Consider the following 24545-nt stretch of genomic DNA (forward strand, 5'->3'; position numbering starts at 1 on the left):
ATCCCTTTCATCCCTTTCCCTTTTTCTTTCCCTCTCCCTTTCCTCTCCCTCTTACTCTCCTCTCTTTTCCCTGTCCCCTCCCTCTGCCCGCAGCTCCTCTCACACCGAAGCACAGGAACCCTCCTGCTCCCGAACCCCTCTCGCTGGGGCATCAATCGCGCCCCGTCCCTGGTGCTGTCCCCCATCTCGGGGAGCAGACAATGACGGGCTCAAACGAAGCCGTGTCCCTCGCGGTCACCGCGCCGCCGGCAGCCCCCGGACGGGCGGGTCTTGCGCCCCGGAGAGCGCCCCCCGCCACAGGGCGGAGCGCTGGGCCGCGGTCGGGGCGGAGCGGAGAGGAGCCGGGGGGTGCGGCGGGGACGGGCGCCTGTTGCCCCGAGAGAGTTAACGGAGCGGGGGAACGCGCCTCTCCTCCGCCCGTGCCGGGCGCCTGGCAACCGGGGCGCCGCGCATGTAGGGGCGCCGGGGGCTGCCACCGCCCACTCCCACCGGGCCCCCGCGTCCCCTTCCCCGCCCCGGACAAGGCGTTTAACGTGCCCAGGCGTGAAGTATGGCATGCAAAGATGGTTTCTGCCAAGGAGCCAGCCATCGCCATGTCCTCGGGTCTCTCCATCGCCCTCCTGCACTACCTGTGCCTGGCGACGTGGTGAGTACCCCGGGCAGCGGCGGGGGACCCGGGGCGGCCGGTACTGGGGGTCCCGACTGCTCCTCTCATCCGATCCCTCTTTGCCTCGCAGTCTCACCGGGCCGCCAGGGCAGATCAAAAAAGAGGAGAAATTGTGGCCGGAGAATTTCACCAGCATCCTGAACAGCCTCCTGGATGGCTATGACAACCGGCTGCGACCGGGATTCGGGGGTACGGTGGCGGTGCGGTGCCGGCGGAGAAAGGGGGTGCGCCTGGCAGGGTCGGGGGGGGTGCAGCACTCGCCGACCGAAAACGTGTGTGTGGTCGCCCCTGTCGCCCAAGTCCCGTTCTCCGCTTCCTGGGTCCCAGCCTGTGGGCAGGGAAGGGCCGGCAGCGAGGCAGCTCCTGGTCCCGAGGTCGCGGGGGAAGGCTGAGCAGCCCCGGCTGTGGGGGCCGAGCAGGGGCGGTCCCGGGCTCAGCCCCCGCTCCGCTGTGCTGCCCACAGCCCGGGCTCAGGCGGCTACGGCTGCCGCGCTGGCGGGGGCAGGAAGGCTCTGGAGCCGGTGCGGGTTGGCTTGGCGGAGGTGGAGGGGACCTGTCTAACATCCCAATTCTTCTGGTTCTTGGCAGTTTTGACCCCTGAATGCCACGGACCGGGTCCTAGTAGAAACAAATGTACTTTTACCAGCCTAAAAGGTCAGGTCTCTGGTGGGTTCTCTTCCGCTAGTTAGGGAAAACCAGAGGTCAGGTGTTTGAGCACACCAATCTTTACCGCAGTTGCTCGGATTCTTTGATTTAGAAGTAGTAAACCTAATTGCCGTATTAGAAGTGGAGGAGTCTTGAGTTTGCCTTCATCTGTGCTCTGCATTTTGGGGGAGGGGATTGAGCCCCAGGCTGTTAAGATGCAGTTTTGTGCTGCTGAAGAAGCAGCCAGATTTGAAGTTCTTTATCGGGTTTGATGTTGCTGTGTAGGGACTTGAAACTAGAAGTCATTAAGATTTAGACAAAAAAGTTTATTTTCTAATCTGTAATGGAGATGTTAAACATGCAGAAATAAAAGTGGGTTTGGGGGGAGGAGTTGGTTTTTTTTTTTTTTTGTTTTAGTTTTGGGGGTTTTGTTGTGTTTTTGTTTTGTTTTTTTTTTTTAGTTTATAGTTTTATAGACTGCTTCCTATGCAGGACTGAATGAGATCCTTGTGTAGGTTTATGCTGCTATATACTTTCTTCCTCCTCTGAAAGTACCTTCTTTATACACGTGATCCATCTACACTGTCATGTGTGCCAACACGTTCCCCCATGCCATGTACAGTTCTCGCATGCATGATCGTGATTGTTAAAGGACAACACCTGACATTGGTGATCACCTTCTTTATTATTTTGAGTGTATAGAATGAATGAGGGCTTCTAGGAGTTAGCTAACACTTTAAGTGAGAAGGAAGCTAAATTTGTTAGCACCCAGAGGAATCATTGGGAACTGGTAGCCTTTTGCAATTTAGTCTCTGTGAAGAGGTTACAGACACTTCTGCAAGCGTACAAGAGATGTGCTATGTTTGGCATTATTTTAGGTTGAATGCCAACTAATTAGTCATCTAGCAAAGATGCTTTATGAGCATTATCAGACTTCCAAAATTAAACAACTACTAAATATGTAATATGATTTACAGTTTATGTTAATTTTTATTTTAATACAGTTGTTCTTTGCAGGATATTTTGCAAGAGAGGATCTTTTTCCCAAGAAGTGTTGCAGGCTTTCAGCAAAATGCTAACAAGGAGAAAAAGTTCATTATACCTCCTTGAACTTTCATAATGAGAATATTGAAGTAAATGGTAAAGGAAGAAAAAAATTCAGATTTCAGTCTGGGAAAAACAATTCTGGGTGAATATCTCACAAAATTGATATTTTGTTTTTTTTTTCTTGCTTCTTCCACTCATCTTTGAGTTTATAAGTAAAATATGGGGTTGGGGGGGGGAATGCTTTATTTTTGGAAATGATGCTTGCCTCCCTAACTCTTTACCACAAAAGTTACCTTCACCTGATTTGTCAAGAAGAACTCTTAAAGAAAGCAAACCAAAATCAACCAAAGAAAGACATTTCTGCAATTGGTCAGATTTGATTTTTTGGCATAACTCAGAGCAATAACTATGGATTACTTATTAAAATATACACTGTCCAAATCAAGTTTTCCCTGTTTTTTTTCCTGATAAATCTGAATGACAAATGGGACTTGTATCTTAAAAATGGGCCACTCAGTAGTTTATAGCATAGGAAACAAAATGTCAGAGGGGATGGGAATATTTAGAAGTGGAAAGTATAGTGCGTTTTGGTAATGTTAAAACTGCATCACTTTCTGATGAACAGCAGAATATTTATTTTTGTTTTATTCTTGGGGCTGATTCACCATCTAGTTTTCACGTGGCTCGGAATGAAACGAAGGTTTTATTTTAAGAACAAAAGGCTGCATAGAGGTCTGACTGATGCTGATTTTAAACTTCAAATTAATGAAAACATTTCCAATTCTGGCACAAATGATGTTTAAAATCAGACTTGGGGAAGTAGCCAAATTCAGAATTTTGCTGGCATCTTACAGAGTTTCCACAAATAATAATTCATGCAGGTTTTTTGCATGCAGAATGAAGTAGAAGACTTTGGAAGATTTTGGAGATTTCCTGCAACTGGATCCAAATTCACCATGCGATCATGAATTAGCACAATTTGGGGTGGTTACTGAAGAGAAGTTAAATCGCCTGAGCATGCTTACAAATATGGAAATGGCCTGTCAGGAGGGTTTTGAAACTTAGAGGGATCTTGTCTTAGTACTTTTCATGCAGAAGCATGGCATATATTGAGTGTTAATACAAGAATGGAGTTCTCTGTGTCCTTGGATAGCCACCTTGCATTACAAACTCGCTTTATTAAATGGACTTAAGAAAACCTAATAACTTGCTGACACTTAGTAAGCACTGTCAGCTTTGGTAGTCTAACAAACAAATCCAGAAGGGTTTAGGAAAAAGAATATTAAAGACCACTTAAGTTTGGGCAGGTGGAGAGGGAATCTAAAGAAGCAAGAGAGAAACGAAGAGATTTCACCTAGAAATTTGATGAAATGAAGCAGAACAGGCTTAAAACCCCAAACAAACAACTTCGCTGCTGTCAGGAAGACTTTAAATGCGTAAGAGTTTTGAATTTCAGTAGAGGGAAGGAATTTAGGGACTAATGAATAAAGTAATAATGTAAGATGTTTGAAAATTAGTGTGGTGGAAATAAAGTCAGTTCCATTTCCTGCACTTGTATGCCCCATTATATCTTTATCCTGAATTTCAGAATGCAATTTGTAATGCATGTTGGTTTAGTGGTCTAAATCACTTTATAGGAATGGGGTGTTTACAGAAGCCACTTGTAGTGTGATTTAGAGTGGTTTACAATTGGACTGGATGATTTTAAAAGGTTTTCTCGTAACCTAAATGATTCAGTAATTAACTAAAAGCATTACCTGCTGGAAAACTTCAAGAGTGCTACTGCAATGCTGTTTTGATTCAGCTGTAAAACTGAAGGAAAAGCATTTCTAGTTATACCCTGGCCCCAGTTTTCATCTGCTTTAAAAATTTTGAATATGATGCAAAAGGAAACTATGGGCAGTTGCAAAAACCTGGATTTTCTCTGAAAATTGTTACCGTTCTACTGCTGATTAGTGTCAAATTGATGGTAGAAGTCCAGAGACTTATAAAAATTAGTATTATTTACTTGAAGTGAAAGGGCCTGGGTCTGATTTTGCATTTTAAACACTTGCATGGTTTCAGACTTTACCTGAGCAGCTAGCTTGTGACATAAAGAAGGGCCTGTTAGATGTGATTCAAACCTCTGTACGGCTTTGTAGTTTGAAAAAAATATAATGGTGTCTTTGAAACTTTCGTGATACAGTAACTCATCACACTTCAGCCTCCTCTAAGGGAAGGAAGAAGGAATGGAGGGGCTGAAGCTGGTGAGGGCAGCATTGTTGTGTGCTGCCATGTATCTGCTAATTTCAGTGAATTGTGCCTTTTAGAGAACATCTCATCTCTTGCATCTTGCTTTTAATGGCCAGTTGTATGACCAGACCAAAAACACAAGGTGGTGTGTGACAGCGCTCCTGCCCAATACTCTTAGGTTGACTGCAGAACCCGCTGACAGCTCTGAAGAAGCAGGCAGCATCACCCACAGCATGTTACTGCTTGTGGTGTGGTTGTCCATCATTGGTGAAAGCTGAAGCTCTCCTTCCTCTTGAGTTCTGTTTATTTGTGTGAGCTAGAGTCTGATATGAGCTGCAAGTCTCACTATCAGGTAGTGAAATGGGATAGCTCCATGGCTTTCTGTTTGGAAATTGCCACGTACACTGGCTTGCGAGTTAGAAGGAACAAGACTGTGTTAATTCATTTTTCTTCTTCTTTTCTTTCTCTTTTCATATTCTTTCTCATGATCTTGTACTTGTGAAAGTGCAGCTGAGTACTTGGTAGAATTAGATATGTTGCCCATTGTCTCCCCTAAGAAGGGAAGGAGAGGACTTCTCTGCCCCTTCTGGGCTGTGTGACGTTCAGCTGATGAACAGCATTTCTGAAGAGTTTCATTTCCTGTCACTGCAGGAGGAGTGACTTTAGTCAGAAAATAAACACAGAATAAATCTGAAGAGCAAAAGCAATTTTCTGTTTTTAGAGAAAATAAAAATATCTATGTGACTCTATGCTCTTATTAGCAATACATGTGGACCTTCAAGGTTCCATTGCTCAGCATAATAGGTATTTTCATTTATTTGGGGTTTTTTTTTAGGTTACAAATGGACTTGAAGTGAGCATTGTAAAGTGAAGCTGATTGTTTCTTTTTTTCAGGCAGTTGTCCAATCTTCCTCAGCTGGTGAGAGTAGATGACTCAGGCTTAACAGGATATGGTATTAGATACCTGTAGTTGGCTGATTTGAATTTGGCCCAGGTTAGTAATGCTTGAAGTCATTACCATCTGTCTGTTGTGCAGTGACCTATATAAAACTTGGTGATATTCTTAGTCCAATTCTTAGTAGACAGGTGTCCACATCATGAAAACTGGCACCAGTATCAAGCTTGTTGGCTGTCTTAGCAGAGATTATTGATAATGAGCAGGCAAAGGAACAGTAATCTCATATCTAGAAGTATGGTTTTTATTTTCAGGGTTCATACATGATAATGGATGAACATATGTAGAGACAAAGGCAGTTTTGTGCTGCTGTGTTTGTCTTTTGGTAGAGAATGTAGCCCACATGTTTGAATTCCACGTGTTTGAATTAATTTTTAAAAAATGCCCTATCTAGTTGTTCTGACTTCCTAACAGAAGTATGTTCTTACATATAGTATGTGTCCTCAGCTGTTCTTTCTGATAGAATGAAATGAGAACACACTTCATATGATGGCTTTTTTTTCAGTGAAAGAAAAGAAAAAAAAAAAAAGAAAAAGAAAAAGAGATTAATCCTGTCCAGGCAGCAAGAATTTGCAAGAAGGAAACACCAAATCCGTCACGTGTAGTTATATTTAACAAATAAATCTATAGCAAATACTTTTTTTTTTTTTTTTAGATGTTGCTGTAAGAACTGATGTAATATAATTCCATGTAGTTTATGTATCCTGGGACTGATCTCATAATAGCAGAAATAACTGCACTTAGCATTTAAATTGTACTTCATGTGTTGAAAGCTTTGTATAGGCTTGTTTGCTAATGTTCCTGATTGGCTGTGTGACTCTTGATGGCAAAATTTGCAATATAGAGAAAGCCTGTGGAGGATTTGACTGTTTACATACAGTGGAGATTTCTGCAGTGACAGTTGCCTATGGAGACGCAGCGATAATGGAGCCCAAAGTCTTTCACTGGGAGCTGTGCCGCAGTTCAACCCATATGTTGGCATAAAATCCATGGGAGAGCTGTCTTAGGTACCTCTTCACAGGGTTAGGGCCTGGCATCGCTTCTTCAGCCCACATGTAACATCACTGAACTATTCTGGCTTTTTGCAGGGGTTGCTTTTAATCCTGCCCTATCTTCTTTAAAGTGTATTATCTTGCAAGCAGTGATTCAGACTTAACTGTTCCCACTGCAGTGTGTAGGACTCTCCTCCTATTTCATTGACATAAAAATACACACCAGTATGTTATAAATAGTTGTTCATCATTCCTGAAGATTTATGGTTGATAGGTACTTTCTGAACATCCACTGAGGGATGAGCCCAAATGGTCATATTTAAAGTTAATTGGCCTTCTTACAACTCACTGCATTTTATTGCCAGTAATAGAGTGTTAAGGATTCCAATAGGATCTTTTGCTTGCAGTGCATGGGTTGATTAAGTGGGGCAACACATTCCTTTTGGAGGGCTGCTTAAATCACCAGTAAAAGTAGGTTAGGTGACTGCAGATCACCCCCTCGTTGACAGGAATTCCCACAATTAATAATAGTTAAAAAAAGGATAAAGAATAAAAAGTATGACTCACTGTTTGTACCCCCGCTATTGTTACCAACTGGAGTTATGTTTTCTTCTAGAAAAAGAAGATAAGGGATAGGTTTTGGTGTTGCCATAGGTACTCCTGGGTTGGCATTAAGTACTGGGATCTGCTAGAAAATACACAAGATTTGGCCTTAACAGTGATAAAGTGACAATGCAGGTGGAAGATGTGGAGCACAACTGAGCTGCAGTTGAAGAATTAGGGAGATAATCAGCTCCACTGTCCCTTGCTGCTGTCATTGCTTCTACCAATCATTTTACTGTTTGCCCACGGTTTTGAATGCAAAGGGAGGATTTGCATATCAGTACTAGGTGGATATCTTTTATGATGCCCCAAATATTTCTAGATCCTCATTCATCTGCCATTTTCTAGTGGCCTAAAATGTGTTTTTAACGTTTTGTCACTGTACTGCCATCATGTCAGGCAAGCAACCAAAGTAAACTTTAATTTCCACCTATTTTGTGGCTTCTTTATTGTCTGAGATTTCCTGCTTCCTTCTTTCTCATGGGACCTACTAATAACTAAAGGTTTGAGAGCAGAATAGCAGTTAACTGAAGAATGAACTTGAGCATAGTTTTAGTCCTGTGCTCCTGCTTCAGGCTTTCTGATAGATTTAAGTTGTTGACTTACTGGTTTGGAAGTTAACTTCTTGATCTTAGCTCTCCCCTTCTTTCTGAGAAACTCCAAAAAAATGAATTTGCAAAAAGCCTCTGAACATTTATTGCTCATGAAGCTGTAATCATTTAATAAAACAAAAGAAATTAATGCCTGAGGAGAGGCAGCACATGCCTGTGGGAAAAATCTGCCCCATTGCTCAATTTGATATGATTGTAACATCACAGTGTTCTCTGAGCTAAAGAAAATAAGATATTGCCAGAGGAAAGCAGTTAAAGGTTTGAGGAATATTCATATTTAGTTTCTTACAACTAACAAATAAAGCAGTTTCTGAATTTTCTTATTAGAGCTACATGGGAAAATGACTTTTTCGTTTTTCTAGAACTTTGATTTCATAAATATTTCATTTATGTATTTATATATTTAAGTAAGTATTTATATATTGAAACCAGCCCTAGATACATTACAGTCTTGTGATTATGGGAGGTCAGATATGATTGGATCTTTTCTGTCTATGTACGACTGGGCTTTTCTTGCCTTTTTTCTAATGATACAGAAGAATGTCTTCGCTTTTGGTATCTTGACAGCTCTAGTATGAGTTTGTCTAATCTCTTGGAGCTCTTCTGCTCTCCAAAAATAATTGTATTCAGGAGATGTCACTGGACTATGTAATCAGTAAAATGAGTGGCCTAAACACTCATGGATTTCCCTGACCTAATGAACACTTCATTATTTGTAGAAGGAGCACAGCTTCCGTTTGACATGTTTAGAGAGCAGCCCATTGCAAAACAAACAGCATAGTATGAAAGTGTGTTACCTGGAGCTTGGAAGTTTCTTCTTAAAGCCTCTTCAAGACAGTCATGCCAAACTGTCTGACTTTCCATGTACCACTGAGACATCAGCTCTTATGGGTGAATTTCCTTCAGATTTTTTCTCATAAAAATGTCTTTCTGTGAAGCTGTTAACCTCCAGCAAAGTTGGTTTCTGACATTTAGCTTAAAAATTCATAGCTGTTCTTCTCTATGAAACTTGCAAACTTTTTACTGAAATAATTTTATGTGGCTTTATTTTACTTTTTTTTCCACAGTTTAATACTTGTTCTAGGTGCAAGAAGCATGGGTTCCCTGTTTTCCAGTTGCTTATTTCTTTTTCTCCTTTACTGTTTGATTTGGTGACATCTGTCAACAGTGTTTTATTTTAATATTGTTTTTTCTTTCTTAGAGAGAAACAGCTGCTAACAGTCTTAAGTCATCCTTTCATTTTTAGATTGCAAATACTATGATAATGCCTGAATTAGGAGACTCAAGCCAATTATTCTCTGTAGAAATTTGAGCTGTAGGGGTTTCGAAACTGTGATTGTGGATTTGTATATCACAGGTTGTGGTTTTTTTTTTCCCAAACAGATATGTTTATTATGTGAGTTAATTATCTGAACTAAACCATTAGCTAATGCTTTGATTGCAGAGTTATCATAATAGCTGGTAATGTTTAGCATCTTTCTAGCCTTTTACATTGGGCACAGACCTAAATTACAGTGAAATTAGTTAGCTCATATGCTCTTTGGCTTAAGGGGGACCGTAGAGTGAATGCCCATCTGAAATTTCAAGGTGTTTTGTCCTGTAGTAAACAAAATAATACGTTAAAATGAATCTGCTTTCTCTGATGGTTGCTATGCCATATCCAACTGTGAAAGCGCAAGGCCACTGCTCAGAGCACTTAACAGTGTCTGAGATTATCATCAGTTCTTTCATGACAGGCTTTGTAATAGCATGTGCACCTAGGTTTAGACCATCAAAAAAGCTTAGATATCAAATTTTTACTTATATTGTTAATGTTAAAGCAGTTAAGGACATCTCAGTATATGGGTGCCGGTCTTGATCCTGCATTACTGACTTGCCCAGTGCATGGCATGCTAATATCTGTAGTCCTATTATTACCAGTAGGACCAAATGTTAGTAATAAATACCTTTGAGAATCTGGATTTCCTGAATTCAGTGCTTGTTGTTAATTAGTGTGGTGTTTTCAGTGAGCCTTTTAATTCTTTGGCATCTGTTTTCTTATCTGTTGAGTCAACATTGGTTTTCTGGATGAGGATTTGCATGGAAATTCTGCCTTTGATTTACATACGTGGTAAAGGTAATTGAGCAGCTCTTGTTATTAGAGACTTCTCCGAAATGACTTGTGTTTGCATTTTGCTCTTGCTTGTCCACAGAACCCTCAAAGCAGTAACTGTTCACACATCAGGATCCTTTATGGGAATTGTTGACCTGCAAAATTCAAATTTTCTTGCTCACTTCCTTTTCATACATTAGGTCCTGTTACTGAAGTCAAAACAGATATATATGTCACCAGTTTTGGACCTGTTTCTGATGTAGAAATGGTATGTATTTCTGGGATTAAAATGCCGTTTCCTGGTTCTGAGAAACCATTAACTGCACTAAGGGGGGGATGCTTCATCTGTACTGTTCTGTCAATCATGCAGTGTAGGCAAGAATAGTAACAGCTTAATTTACACGTTATAATTAGATACAACAGGCCTGATTCTGGTCACACTTTCACTTTTGGTTGGCTTAAGGAATTCAGATCATAGGATTTAAAACAAAATGGTGGAGAGGCAGAATCAGGCCTTATGGGGAGCATCTAAGTCAGTCTGCTGTGGGGAAAATGTGTAATATCTTTGAAATTGCTTTTCCTTTCTGAAGCTTGTATTATTCCCAGGGGAATAATAATGACATCATTTCACAAATACTTGATATTTTCATTTCAGATGAATACTATTTGCTGATCTTTGTGCCCTTTTAGCATCAGTTTCAGCAAATGTTTGACTGATAAAGAGTTTTCATAAATGTCTGCAGAAATTAAACATCAAAGTGACATGCATGAAATAGTCACAGAAGAGAAATGTTACATTTGCATGTACTGGTTTTTGTGCCTGAATAGCATCTGCATTCAAGGTCAAATCCAGCAGAATGCTCATCAGCTTCTATAATCCAGGGGTACAACCTTAAATCATACAGTAGTTTCTATTAATATCCAAGAAATCCCATGGAAGTAGCATAGCCATATCTGCTGAACAGAACTTCTTTAAGGGAAAGGCAGTTTTGCGGCAGTACCTTTCTCGCCATACAGTACTGTCATGCACTTTGTGGTGCACCTGATTGGGTGCTATCATGTGGAAAGATATGTGATAGCAAGAGATTTTTTTCAAGGGCTACATTCATGACAGCAGTCTCATGTTGAAATACATCTTACTTCTTCAGTATTTGTCATGTACAGTATGATACTGTTCAGTGTGACAAGGGTACAAGAATCTGGTCCCAGGGAAATTCAGTAATGTGTGCCTCAAGTCTAAAATGGGGGCTGTACAGCATCTCAGGTTTTATTGAAGTATTTGACATGGTGCTGCATGGGAAATTATTAGTTATATTGGAGAAGGCAAGAGTGAGAACATGGACTGAAGGTAGGTAAGAAGGTGGCAAAAGGAAAGTTTATAGCTGAGGCTAGTCAGGGATCCAGGAACTGGCTTTGGAATCATAGAATCATAGAATAATTTAGTTAGTGTACCCATTAGTGACCCAATGTGATCTGAATGTGGCTGCACTCATGAAACTTGTTGGAACAGTGAAGAGTGGCAGTCTTGGTACAGGGGATGGTCAGAATGCCTTTTTAGAGCTGGGTTACTTTGGTACCCAGTGTAATGAAAACAGTTTAAATATTACAAAATCTTATATTACAAAATTTGTCACGTAGAAGCTAATAACAGAAAGTGCTGCTTATGAGCTACACCAGCAAGAAATGACACTAGATAAGACTTTTCATAGATTAAGTATAAACCAAAGTGGGGGATGCAGCCATGGAAGACAGAAGTAATTCTGAGATGCACTACATTATAGACATTCCTCCTTGATGGTGAGAACAGATATGGTCATACAAGTAGTTTCAAAGGTAATGTCATGCAGAAGATTTTCAAATGAAGTCGGAAAACATTGGCTTAACACCAAAATCACAGCTGTAAGTTAGAAAGGAGTTAAAGGTTTTTCTATGCCACATGATGACTTTTTTTGTGTGACATGCTTTAGCTTCCCAAGGTGAGAAATGCATTCCTTTGTCCATTCATTCACGTATATTTCCCATGATGTGCCTGTGTCTGCAGTTCTGTAGTTGTTTGCATGTTTTCTTTGGAGCTTTTCTGAGGAATTTACTGGGATACTTATGTAGTTAAAACCAAATGTGTATATATGTAAGAAGGTCCTTTCCAACCCTAACTATTCTATGATTCTAGATATGATTTATTATCCATGTTTTGTGAGTATGGCAAAGGAAATATTTAGCTTTCCTCAGTTAAAAGCTTACTTTCCATGAGTTGAAATTAAATTGTCTTTCCTAAATTTAAAATGGAAGTAATTGTTTGTCATGGTATTTTTAATTTAGCCAGCAGCAGAAAATCCATGGATGCCTTTTCTTTAAGAATTTATTGACACTTATTGTCAGACATCATTTTGTTTCTGGTTATATGCTTGACTACAAATCTAGTTGTCCTCTTCCTGCAATCTAATTAGATAAATTATTCCCTAATGATTAAATATGTGTAGCAATTTATTGATATGACTAATGTGGAAAATTAAGCTATTAAGAAGTACATAACCCACCTTAATTGCTGTAAATGTTTGTATCGTGGACTTAGCATTTTCTTTACTACTGATTTCTTTGCTTCTGAGGGATTTCTTTATTTCCAGGAAACACAAGAAAATGTGATCTTTGTTTTTCTGCAAATTTAATACAGGAATATACAATGGATGTCTTCTTCCGTCAGACATGGGTAGACAAAAGGTTAAAATATGATGGCCCTATTGAAATTTTAAGACTTAACAACTTGATGGTTTCAAAGGTGTGGACTCCTGACACTTTCTTCAGGAATGGGAAAAAGTCTGTTGCACATAATATGACAGCCCCAAATAAACTCTTCAGAATAATGAGAAATGGCACCATCCTATACACAATGAGGTATTTCATCACTTTGTTTGGCTTCTTACAATTATTGTATGCAAAAGTTATGATGCCCAGACAAAATGGCAACCAGAGACTATTTAATTTGTTCCATTATAGGCTTACAATAAGTGCAGAGTGTCCCATGAGATTAGTGGATTTTCCCATGGATGGTCATGCTTGTCCTCTCAAATTTGGGAGTTGTAAGTTGCAATTATGAAATTTCTTGTAACTACAGAATTTAAATAGTAGAAGTAGATTTTGAGCAATTACTAAACTTTCTGAATATTGATACACAATCCTTATGCAGACAAAACTCCTGTTAACTTCCTTGGGAATTTTATTTAAGGCCTCAAAAATTAAATCCAGGCAGAGAACTGAAAACTGGGCAGTGATTCAGCTACTACCCCACTATTCTGGCTACACAGCTGCTTGAAATACCTAGTTGTTCTTGGTTCTTAGGGAGATATTCAGTGAAGTGTGAGATTTCTGGAGAAGAAAATGAGGGTGGATCCATCTCAATTTACAACAGTCAGGTGAAAGGCACCTAGGGAAGGAGGTTATTTGATTTTCTCTGCAGTTAGTGCAGGCGCATTGACATCCTATGGTAGATATGTAGGTTATGTGCAGAGATCTGATCTTTACTCATGGCCTGTAACAGGATTCTGCATGGCAAGTTTAGACTAGATAACTTTTAGACTGATTAGAAGAACCTTAGTGCAGGGGGTTGGAACTTGATGATCTTAAGGTCCTTTCCAGCCCTAACTATTCTATGATTCTATGATAATCTCCAAAGTTTGACTAGCAGGAACATTTTGCGACATACTGCTTAACAACCGAGGTAGTTATGATTCCTCAATTTGAATTCACAGCAGAGACCTCTGAGACTGCCTGGGGATGGTTAGTGCACTAGATTAACTATCTGGTCACTCTTCTAAGCCTCTTCAGTCACGGACCTCTGCTTTACATGGTCAGTGCCTAGATATTAGTCTGTTTTCTTTGACCCCAGAGTGGTGAGGTTAGAAATGGCTGGAAGCTCCTCATAGTATTTCCTTAGCATAAATTTAGCTTACACAGCTGGGTAGTCAATCAAAAGGGGGTTTTAAAGACACTGCTCTGATAAGGTTTGTCATCCCTTTTATGGTGAGACTGGAGACCAGGCACTGCCAGATCTGGCTTGGTATCAGCTGTTTTATACTGGAGCTTCAGGAGCGAGGGCTTCTCCACAGGCATATTTCTTAAGGCAGAATCACGAGCCAGCAGAAATTGTGCTTGACGCTAACCTGATAATTTTCCTCAGTGAAACTTGAAATAAGATGTAGCCATTTCAAATGCAAGACTGATTTAATTTAATTGTAACAGGAGTTTGGGCTGTGTACGGATTGAATGCTAGCCCTAAGTTATGTCTTTTGTATTAAATGTAAAATGTTTCTTTGGCTGTGCTTATTTTTGGGCTGTTGTGGTTTTTGTACTGACTTCCGGTTCTGGCAAATATTTTAAACACAAGTTTAAAATATTGAAGTTTTTAGTATACTGTATTTTTTAGAATATATTATACTATAGTTTTTAGTATAATCATTCTTTTCTGTAAAGAAATGTGCACCTGGTCTCCAAAATGTATCCTCCTTATATATATTCTATTTATAAATTAGTATATTTTAATGATAAAAATTTCAAAGTAATTTAACGATAAACTTTACATGCCCGATAAGGGCTAATCCATAAAGAAATCATGTTTAGACTTTGCATTCACAGTGAATTTGTGTGTGACACTTGACATATGACTTTAGCTGCTATTTATTCTCCTCTGAGGGTGGCTTTTGGGGCTAACTTAATATGAAGGGTATCTTCTGAAGTTGTTAGTGAGAGTCTTACTGTTTCAGTAGGTTTGGATTGGGCTTTTTGTAAGGTGTGAGAAGTTTCCTATTTACACAAACTGATGCTGTGTTGTAGATGCTTATCCAAAGAGTGAAATGATTTATACCTGGACAAAAGGACCTGAGAAGTCAGTGGAAGTTCCTGAGGAGTCTTCCAGTTTAGTACAGTATGACCTTCTTGGGCATACGGTATCCACTGAAACCATTAAATCTATTACAGGTAGGAATCTCATCAGTAAAAATCAACTTGAGGTAAAACTAACCCTGTAACATCGCCCAAAGTCTCTTTCTTTCCTTCTTGTAAGGTGTTCTACCAAATGTCAGAGGGTATATATGAAGGGCTGAGGACAGAAATCTGAATTAGGTTTCTGTCCTTCAGATTTACATTTGCAGATTCATTACAGTAGATTGCTATGGTCTTTCAGAAAGCTAAAAATGAGATCATTACTCTAAGAGACAAAATAAGCGTTTAATCACTGCTTAAAATGCAGTTTGAAGAGTCAAGAGGATGCCTGGGTGAGGAAGTAATTTCTCACTACTGTATCCACATTATGTGCAAAAGACTTCCTTTGTTTGGTGGTGCAAACAGCTCGAGATAGAAGTACAGCATACAGAATGGGTTATTAAAGCCATAAAAACCCTCTAGTCAGATAAGGATAGGCAAAAATGCATTAGTCACAATATAGATACTTCTGCTGATTTGTGCTGTAAGAAGTAAAGCAAATGGCAACTACAGGCATCTGAAATGAGCGAAGTATCACTGATGAGCAGTATGGCGATAAACAAGCATATTCCCAAAATGTTTTTAAAATTTGGAATAATTTACTAAGCATCAGCAAGTTTGCGTGTTGTGAGGTAGTCAAAATGAAGCAGAGAAAACAAATATATTCGATGTATTGCTCTATGGATGTTTTTCTCAAAGATAAAAAAGCATTTTGCAATACACTAGCAGTTTACTTCTAAGCATATTGATTATGATGAGTTAACAACAGAATTTCCTTACTATTCCCAAAATTCTCATTCTGTAGTGCTTTATTTAGACAGTTTGCTCAGTTTATGGTGAATCAGCAATTATTTTTTTGTTTAATATGAATGTTAACATTTTAGATAAAGTTACAGTATTTTTAATTCTTATTAGTGATTTTTGCATGTGTTTCATTATCATAGTGATGCTGACATATAAAACTAGTAAAAAGCTGAAATGCTTCCATAACATTTAATGTGTATCATTGTTGTTGTTTATTTGGCAGATAGGTACCACAATGTTAGGGATACTATGGTGGGTAGGTAGCTTGTGTCTTTGGGCTCTTTTCATACACAGCTGCTAAGGGAATTTTTAAAATCATGCTAATACTATAAAATGTAATCCAATATTAGCTGTACGTTTATAGTATTTTGGATATCAACGTCTGAATGCCACTGTTAGGATCTACTACTTCCAGGATATTTGTTTAAAACTTTCATTCTTGACTTTAAGGAACATATCTTTCTATACATGTTATGAATAGCATCAAGTGAAACAATACTAGTTGATAATGGGAAACACTTATTCTGAACGCAGATTTTTTGCACAGTCAGAAAAATATTTTCTTTTACTTATCTATTTTTTCTAGGTGAATATGTTGTTATGACAGTTTACTTCCACCTCAGACGAAAAATGGGTTATTTTATGATTCAGACCTATATCCCATGTATTATGACCGTGATCCTTTCTCAAGTTTCGTTTTGGATAAATAAGGAATCTGTTCCAGCTAGAACTGTGTTTGGTAATTATTTCTTTTTTTCTTTTTTCTTGTACTGCTTTATTGACTTACACTAGAATAGGCCTTTTTAGCGCATTGGGGTATATTGCCTTCATACTAGTGCAGAAACAAGGGAATCATATAAATTCAGAGAAATTTTTGCTGTCAATGTATGAAGAATGCTCCTCTGTGAATCACTGGAATTTGAAGAGAAACTTGGAATGTATAACCTGAACGGTGTCATGGTTGCCTGTGGCAAATGGCTATGTATCTGGAGAGATTCTACCTGCTTGGGTAGAATCCCAGAAAACTGGGAAGACCCGAGTAATACAGTCAAGTCCTTAATCCACATCCAGAACAATTTTATCCTTTAGTGGACAGTAGTGTAATTACTTATTTTGAAACAATTTGATTGGGAGTGTGTGAGAGGTATCAATGTCTTCTTATATCTGTGTCATTAGTGAAAGTTTGCTATCAGTAAGTCTTAGATCCTGTTCCTGTAATTTCATGTTTAATGCTTTTCTCTCCTTTCTGCCATTGCCATTATGAAAATGAATTGAAAAAGCAAAATGATAGCAAGATATTAAAATTGCCTTCATCAAAATACAGCTTGAATGAGATGGTACAGTGACTCTGAAAATGAAAACAAAAAAGCTTCGATGGAAGACAAAGCAGAAGACATTAAATGGAAATACAATTCCTAACAATGAAGTAGGATAAAAACATTTTTAAAAGGAGTCTTTATAGAGCAATGTCTTGACTTTATAATGTACTGTAGTCTAAAGTAGGACTAATCAGGAAGAAAATGTTCTACAAAAAGCCTTTCTATAGATAGATAGATGCTGGCAGGAGTGATGGGAATTAATGTTTCTACGTGACAGCCAGCTCAAACAACATAAGTGGAGTCAGAACACTGCTCAGTATCACAAATTAACAAGTTTAATGATTGGTTACAGGAGAAATAACCTGCAAACCTAATAAGAACCATACTAGCTCAGAACTCAAGCATTACATTAGTCAAAGTAGTATATCACTTCACATGCCCTTGAAGGGATGTTGAATAATGAAACTTTTTTTGAAGGGAGTATTACAATGAACTGGAAAGGTAGCATCTGTATTTACAGACAGAATGTGATAATTGAAAATGTACAAATTATAGAGCAATAGATGTAATATGTATCATTATATCCATATTTCACACTGAAGCAAATAATAATGTTTGGACATCCACTAAGTTACAGATAATTCTCTAAAATGCCTTTGGAAGCCAATGGCTTTAAAGTGTGGCTAAAAAGTATCTATTGAGTTTTCTGATAAATTCCAACAGGGACCTTGTTTTCTAAAGGTTTTCTTAGAAGAAAATATAGGCAAGAGGTAGAAATGAAGCCAGAACTCCTGCTATAGTACCAGCTTTCTAGTGGAACTGTGAGAAGAGGCTATCCAGAAAAAGATCTTTCCATTGGACACTGCAGAAGCTTGCAAGTATTTCGCTCTGAATATTTGCAGTTCATATGTATATGTAGTATTTTTTTTTTTACCAGAACTTGATTTCCTACCCTGTAAAACCCTGTGGCATGTATTAAAGAGCAACTGGAGTGGCAGCTCGAAGTCTCCCAGAAGAATGATTTAATCATCGACTGATAAAGACTATGGCAATAAATTGTGATAACTGTTATGGCCTGCCTGCTTCTCCTTCTGTTTGGAGAATGGTTGTCCATTCAAGTCACTTCATCATATTACATCTATTAAACAAATGTCTTTAAAAAAAACTATTCAGACAAGCTCTTTGCTTAGTGGACAAAGGTAGGAGGAGTAAGGATAGGGCTAATCAGGAATGGGTCTCTTCCAGGAAAAAAATAACTTTCCATTTTTTTTTTTTTAACTCAGACTTAAATATTTTTAGTGATGTGTTTTTCAACACCTTCCCACTGAAGAAGGTTTTGTGAGCTTGCATCTGTGTTTTTATCCTGCTGAGTTTGCTCTGAGTTATTCTTTGTGCTTTCACAAACTCGCTATTACTTTTTCCTTTTTTTTTTAATTCTTCAGTAGGAAGGACTGGGGTTTTTTGTGTCCAGTTCTCTGTATGGCAGTGTCTAGGTGAAACATTTTCATATTAGATTACCCATATGCAATACCACTGCTTTAAGGAATAGGGCATGTGAAGATCCTGTTGGAAACCATGCTCTTAATTATTTTTAATTCTTCTGAGCATATGCATTTCATCTTGAATTAAAATGGATACAGTATTCTTTTCATAAGAGTAAAGACATCTCCATTTGTAGTCAGTCTTTCTTGCCATTATCATGGTAGGACTTATGCAGTGTTTGCTATATTCTTGGTATTGAGTTTGCATGATATGGGATAATTTGGATGAAAAAGGAAAAAAATTCCCACCCCATACCTTGGTTTTATACAGCATGTATTTGCACTTGAAGTATTCCCATGAAGTGGGCATATTTTGAGTTCGGTATTCATGCCTGTATACTTTAATTAAAAAGTTGTTCTTTTTGGAAGAATAAATTCTAATTAAATTTTATTGGTTGAGTAGTAGCAGAAGGGTTTAAAAAATAGGGTGATATTTTCTTAATTAACAGAGTTACTAACATAACATTCTAGCTTTCCTTAGCACCAAAATAATTTGCCATGACTTAATGGCACCTAGATTATAAATGAGATCAGAGGAACAGACACAGACTAATAGGTGGCATTCTGAGCCCATTACAGGAAAAATCATAGTTTTGCTGCAGTCTGAGGAGCACAGACATTATTTAAGAAATTATGTTCAGATGTTTATAAAATAACTTCAGAGATAAAATAACTTAAAAAATTATACCAAACTTGACACAAAAAGAATGTGAAATGAAGGCTTCCATGTTTTCTTCATTTGAACTGTAGATAATCTGCTGATGTCACGGATTTCCATGCCTCCTTTAAAAATCTGGTTAACTGTTTTGTATGCATAGCTGCTTATAGATATATGATTATTGCCATGACTTAAATCTAATGAACTATTCATAAGCAGCAGAGAGATTTCTGAGTGATTTAAAAGTGTTTGAAGTTGCTTGCCTATTCTCACTTTGTCTTACTCATATTCAGCAATGCTTTTGCTTTATTTCTTTGAAGGAATAACTACGGTGTTGACAATGACGACACTGAGCATCAGTGCAAGACATTCACTGCCAAAAGTATCCTATGCTACTGCCATGGACTGGTTCATAGCAGTCTGCTTTGCCTTTGTGTTCTCTGCTCTTATTGAGTTTGCTGCTGTCAACTATTTTACTAATATTCAAATGGAAAAAGCCAAAAGGAAGACAGTAAAATCCCTTCTTGAATTTCCAGTTGCTCCACTACAAAGAAAAAGAAGTACAGAAGAGACACTCATGGTAGGTTTTCAGCCTGTGTTAACTTGTTTATCTTTCTGGTACAGTTTCTTGGTAAAAAAAGGCCTTTAACTTCCTTCTAAGGTTCCCTCTGAGCTAGTGATGCAGTAAGTCAGCCTAATGGAAGGCTAATGCTACACTGTATTAAATGATGAAAGCTTGTAAAACATGACTTAATTTTTACTTGCATTATTAGATTAACTCAGGAGAGAAGAAAGTTGTGTCCATCCATACTTGCAGTCTCTTCTGTTATTTAGTTGTGTTTTGGCAAAGGTCAGTTAGGATGGGCATCTTTAGAAAACTTTCTTTCCCTTTTGCACATTGATTCTGATTGGATTGATTATACAGACCAAGGTATTGCATATTGTAAGGAAAGCATGATATCTTATGGGCTATAAGGCTAACAGGCTAAGCTAATAGGCTAAGGCAGTACAGTAATACCTTGGTGCACTTCCTTAGATATCACAGTTCTCCTTTCATTGCGTGTATTGTATATTCAGAGTTTTCTTTCTTCATGAGACACCTAGCTAACAAAGTCACTGCAGCACCTGCACTGACATGTGGTAGGCCAGTAATTCGTAGCCATGGCTGACTTCTGGCAACACCACTCAAGAAGTAAGATGCTGACAGCAGCAATGTAATTCACTCTTCCTGTCAGGCTGACTTTGTAGTTTCCTTTGGCTGAGCCATAATTTAAGAACTGCTGTTCTAGACTGACTCTTGGTAATTTTGTCTTTTGTCTCTTTCATATCTCATTTGTCTCTTTTCCTATTCATCTGCTATTTTTTTTTTTTTTTTTTTGCCTTCCCACCCCTTCCATTTGCTATTGCTGCTCAGCTGCTGTCCTCCCACTTCCATTTTTCTTTCTCTTCTTTGCTGTCCTACCATAGAGTGATACTGCTTTCAATCTCCTGGCTGTGTTATTCTGTTAGCTCCCATTTCTGCTTAAACACATAGATGTGCTCCTGAAGAGTGTGTTACTCATCACTCTGGGAACAAGAAAAAGTATGTTTATGGTGGTGTGGAGTTGGCTGTGTACAAAAAGATACTAGTGCCATTAGTTTGTGTTAAGCTTCTTAATTGTACAGCATGCAGTTTAGTATCTCATGCACTCCTGAGGAGGGTTAATAACTACTGCTTTTGGTGATAGCCAGGTTTCACTTGAGTCCATAGGAATATAAATTGCACAAGAACAGTTTCATCCTAGGTTTCTTTGCAAGATTTGAGTAAAACAAAAATTTAAAAATAGTAGATTTCTCAGGTAGCAACTATGGGGGCTTAACAAAATTGGTTTGGTTCATGGTCAGAATTGCTGTGTCAGTCTTGTATCATGCTTAGCCACTTGTACACATGTTTTGGAAAAACTCTTCTTTGTATTTCTTCCCCTACCCTCCCCCCCCTTTATTTTTTTTTAACAGCAGCAACAACAGAATACATCCAGATTGAGAGCTTGGTAAAATGTGAAGTGAATAGTTCCATTCCACTGCTTAATTAATTATTCTGTGATAAAAGTGGTCATGTGCTTACAGATTTGGGGATTTTGAAAGCCCTCAAGGAGAAATCTACTTTTTAAAGGGTTACACATTAATGTTATGAGCATGTGAGTGAGTAATAATGTTGATTGTACGTTGAGCGCTTGTGTGTGTTTGCTGGTTGGTTTGTTCTGGTTTGTTTGTTGGGGTATTTTAACAGCTTTTTCTGCACTTATGCCTATGCTAAGACTTGAGTCTTTGCTCTTCCAGGACAGGAGTACATGGTGAGAACACGGATACTGTTATAATAACTTACCTACCATGCAGTTCTTTGCATAAGTAGAGGATAACTTCTGTTCCGGTCTCCTGCTGCACAGAACAGAAGCTAATTTGTTTTAATTTGCTAGAAGCTTATATGGGTGTTAGACTCTGCTTTCCAACCTAATGTATAATATATCCTTTCCTTAAAATGTTTAGTTTTGCTTATGAAAGACTAATCTAGAATTTTCTTATGCCTTATTATGGATCTGACTTCCCCCCCCCCCCCCCCATACTGTCTAATCTGTGCTGATTTACCAGAGCTAACAGAATCTCATTTTTCCTGTGAGTTTGTGGTGCAAAGAATGTAGAACAATAGCCTGCCTGTAGCATGTAATCTGTGAGCATTGTTTCTTACAAGTTTCATCTCCATAGCTAAATGATAGGTTTTGAAATCTTAACCCACTTTATGTTTAAAAAACAGTCTGTAGTACATTGCCACTATTGCATTAGCAACTCTGTTGTTAGCAATACAATTGCCAGAGCTCAAGGGAAAGTTTTATATTAAACTTGAAACTTCAGAGAGAGTTCGACTAGTCTGGTAAATTTGTCAGTATTCCAAAATTCAAAATTTTTACTTAGCCCATGAGGGAAATGTGTGTAAATTGGGAAAAAAGATGACCAAACACCTAGACCATACTTTTTTTTTCCTAGTGCGTATCTCACCATTTGCAACTTGCTTTGGATCTTCTAAAATTGGAAAGGGAGACTTCCCTCTCTTACACCTCATAGTCCTGTACTTTTGCCCACCTTGAACTGGCATACAGAAGGTTGCACTGGCTTTTCACGGTTGAGGTCCCATCTGTGTAGGTGCCCTGAAAACAGAAAACATCCAGAGCAGTTGAGGCTGTTAAGGAAACCAAACAAGGTGAAAGTATACTTTTAAAGGCCTTAATTTTGTGGGCTGTTGTTCCTGCATTATTCACTGGGTGGTTACATGCACTAGCTTTTAAATTTTATTTATTTTTTACCTCAGGTAACATGGTTGGATTGTCCTAGAAGGCTTCTGGGATGGAGTAAGTTGGTCTGTGAAACGAGATTTCCTGTAGGACATAGGGATTTTACTATTCAATAGTACTAGAAATTAAGTATATTAATAGTACATTTTGGTAAAATAAAGATAAATTGCATGTAATTGGAAGTCCTTTTTTAACATGTATGTGACTGGTTTCTGACCATAGAATTAAAGTGGGTTTCCTATACTGAATCAGTTCATATATTATTCATGCTAATTAGAATTCTTGGTGGTGTGGTGGTGGTTTCTTTTTGATCAGGAGCACTTTTCCAGATGTCTGGGATCAAAGGCAACTCTTCTTGTTATGATCAAATGATTTGGGATGTATTCATATCGTATATTCACCACAGCCAGTACATCTTTACTGTAGCAAATGTGGACTATATTCTTTTCTAGGTTATTCATTTGTGTAATTGTATTTAATTTTTTTGAAACCTTATGGTGGATGATGGACCAATGTATTGATTACAGTAAGCATTAAAAGAATTTTGGAGGATAGCTAAGTAATCTGAACTGTATTAACTCCAACAAAAAATTAGTGGGTTGGGGGTGGCAGGAGTGAGCCAGTAGTGCCTGCAGATGCAGGTGTCCTCCTCTATCACTTGATTTGGTTTTAGCCATGGTCTTATGCAGCACCTTTTTACCCTTCTCCGCTCCCTGCCTCATTTCAACTTTCTTCTTGTTGCCTGTAACTTTCTGCTACAAACTTACCGTGTCACCATAAAAAGTGCAGTTCTGCGGTAGACATCCTATGAGTAGGGTCCAAGCTTGCTTTAGGTCTGCCTTGAGTTCACAAGGAACTTGGACAGACTCACTCATCCCTTCTGTCACGCACAGTAAGACCATACTGGAGTATGTCTAAGCCAAGACAGATGACTTACACCATGGTCTCGTGTGATTTTGTTGTCTTTGGAACAAGTTAAAATGATTTCAGGTTAGAAGGAATTTCTTTACATTGAGGGTGTCAGAGCACTGGAACAGGCTGCCCAGGGAGGTTGTGGAGTCTCCCTCTCTGGAGACATTCAACAGCCTTCTGGACACGTTCCTGTGTAACCTGCTCTAGGTGGCCCTGCCTTAGCAGGGGGGTTGGACTAGTTGATCTCCAGATCTCCCTTCCACCCTAGTGATTCTGTGAGCCTGACCCTAATGTTCCGAACTACTTTCTTTAGTAAGAGCAGAAATGTTGTGCAAGTCAGTGTGTGATGGAAATGAATGATTTATAGTTTGTTATTGGACTTCTGAGTCTATTTTTATGCTTCTGCACTATTTCCTTCTCACTGTATTCCTATGAAGTTTATTTTTAAAGATGTCCTGGTTTCATCTGGGATACAGTTAATACCTACCCTGTTTTGGAGATGAAGAATGCTACTGAAAGGTAGTCTTCAAAAAACAGGCTCCTAAACACTGTTAACATGAGCTTCAACCTCAGCTGTTTGTTAAAAGAGTGTGAAACTTGGAAAAAAACAGTTCAGACTCAGAAGACCCTTTTGAATGGAATAATTTCATTAAACTCAGTCAGAAGTAGATTGTAACTCTCAAATTTCTCTTCTGTTTTCTGAAGATAGTTAAGTGTCACGTCTTGAGTAAGCCACATAGCAATCTAATGGAGGAACTAAAGGGTCAAACTTCACTGCCATGTAGGCGTGCACTCCTCTCCTTAGTAGGATGACATGTGATTATCATGTACCTGGCAAGTTTACAAGAAACATTTTCATGTGCGCAACGTGCATATATGCTTTTATATGTAGTCAAGGTGTATTTTATGTTGCTTGCTTTGTGGTCATACGATGGACAGAGCTGAAGTGATGTGATGGGGTGTGGGAGGAAAGTGGGGATCCTTTGGCAGCTTTTTGTGAGCAGATGTCTAGAATAATTTGTCTGGATCAATTAATCTAGCTCATGCCCAGTTCTCTGCCTCATCTCCTGACTTCCAGAGTAAGGGTTCAGCTGAATAAATAGCTCTTATGGGCTGGGTACAGTTCAGGGGCTATAGGCTGGATACTTCTCTTAGTGCATGGGTATG

The 24545-nt window shown here is 38.7% G+C and overlaps 1 protein-coding gene across 4 annotated transcripts in view; it reads left to right on the forward strand.

Moving 5' to 3' along the window:
• The first annotated feature begins 310 nt into the window (after positions 1–310).
• Positions 311–24545, forward strand: part of GABRA4 (gamma-aminobutyric acid type A receptor subunit alpha4) — a 39415-nt gene continuing 15180 nt past the window's right edge. For 2 of the 4 annotated variants that reach the window (XM_061346144.1, XM_061346145.1), the window contains exons 1-8: positions 312–646; positions 738–856; positions 10045–10112; positions 12516–12736; positions 12839–12921; positions 14672–14815; positions 16209–16361; positions 19461–19720. In XM_061346144.1, coding sequence (XP_061202128.1) covers positions 564–646; positions 738–856; positions 10045–10112; positions 12516–12736; positions 12839–12921; positions 14672–14815; positions 16209–16361; positions 19461–19720 — 1131 coding nt within the window. In that variant the 5' untranslated portion in view covers positions 312–563. Of the gene's footprint in view, positions 647–737; positions 857–5485; positions 5586–10044; positions 10113–12515; positions 12737–12838; positions 12922–14671; positions 14816–16208; positions 16362–19460; positions 19721–24545 lie in introns of those variants that run through there. The other 2 variants (XM_061346148.1, XM_061346147.1) reach the window with 2 other exon arrangements.

This window comes from Neopsephotus bourkii, unplaced genomic scaffold, assembly GCF_033783945.1.
Source record: "Neopsephotus bourkii isolate Nb327-2 ecotype Australia unplaced genomic scaffold, CSIRO-AGI_Nbou_v1 NB_259, whole genome shotgun sequence".
In the NCBI taxonomy this organism is placed as follows: domain Eukaryota; kingdom Metazoa; phylum Chordata; class Aves; order Psittaciformes; family Psittacidae; genus Neopsephotus; species Neopsephotus bourkii.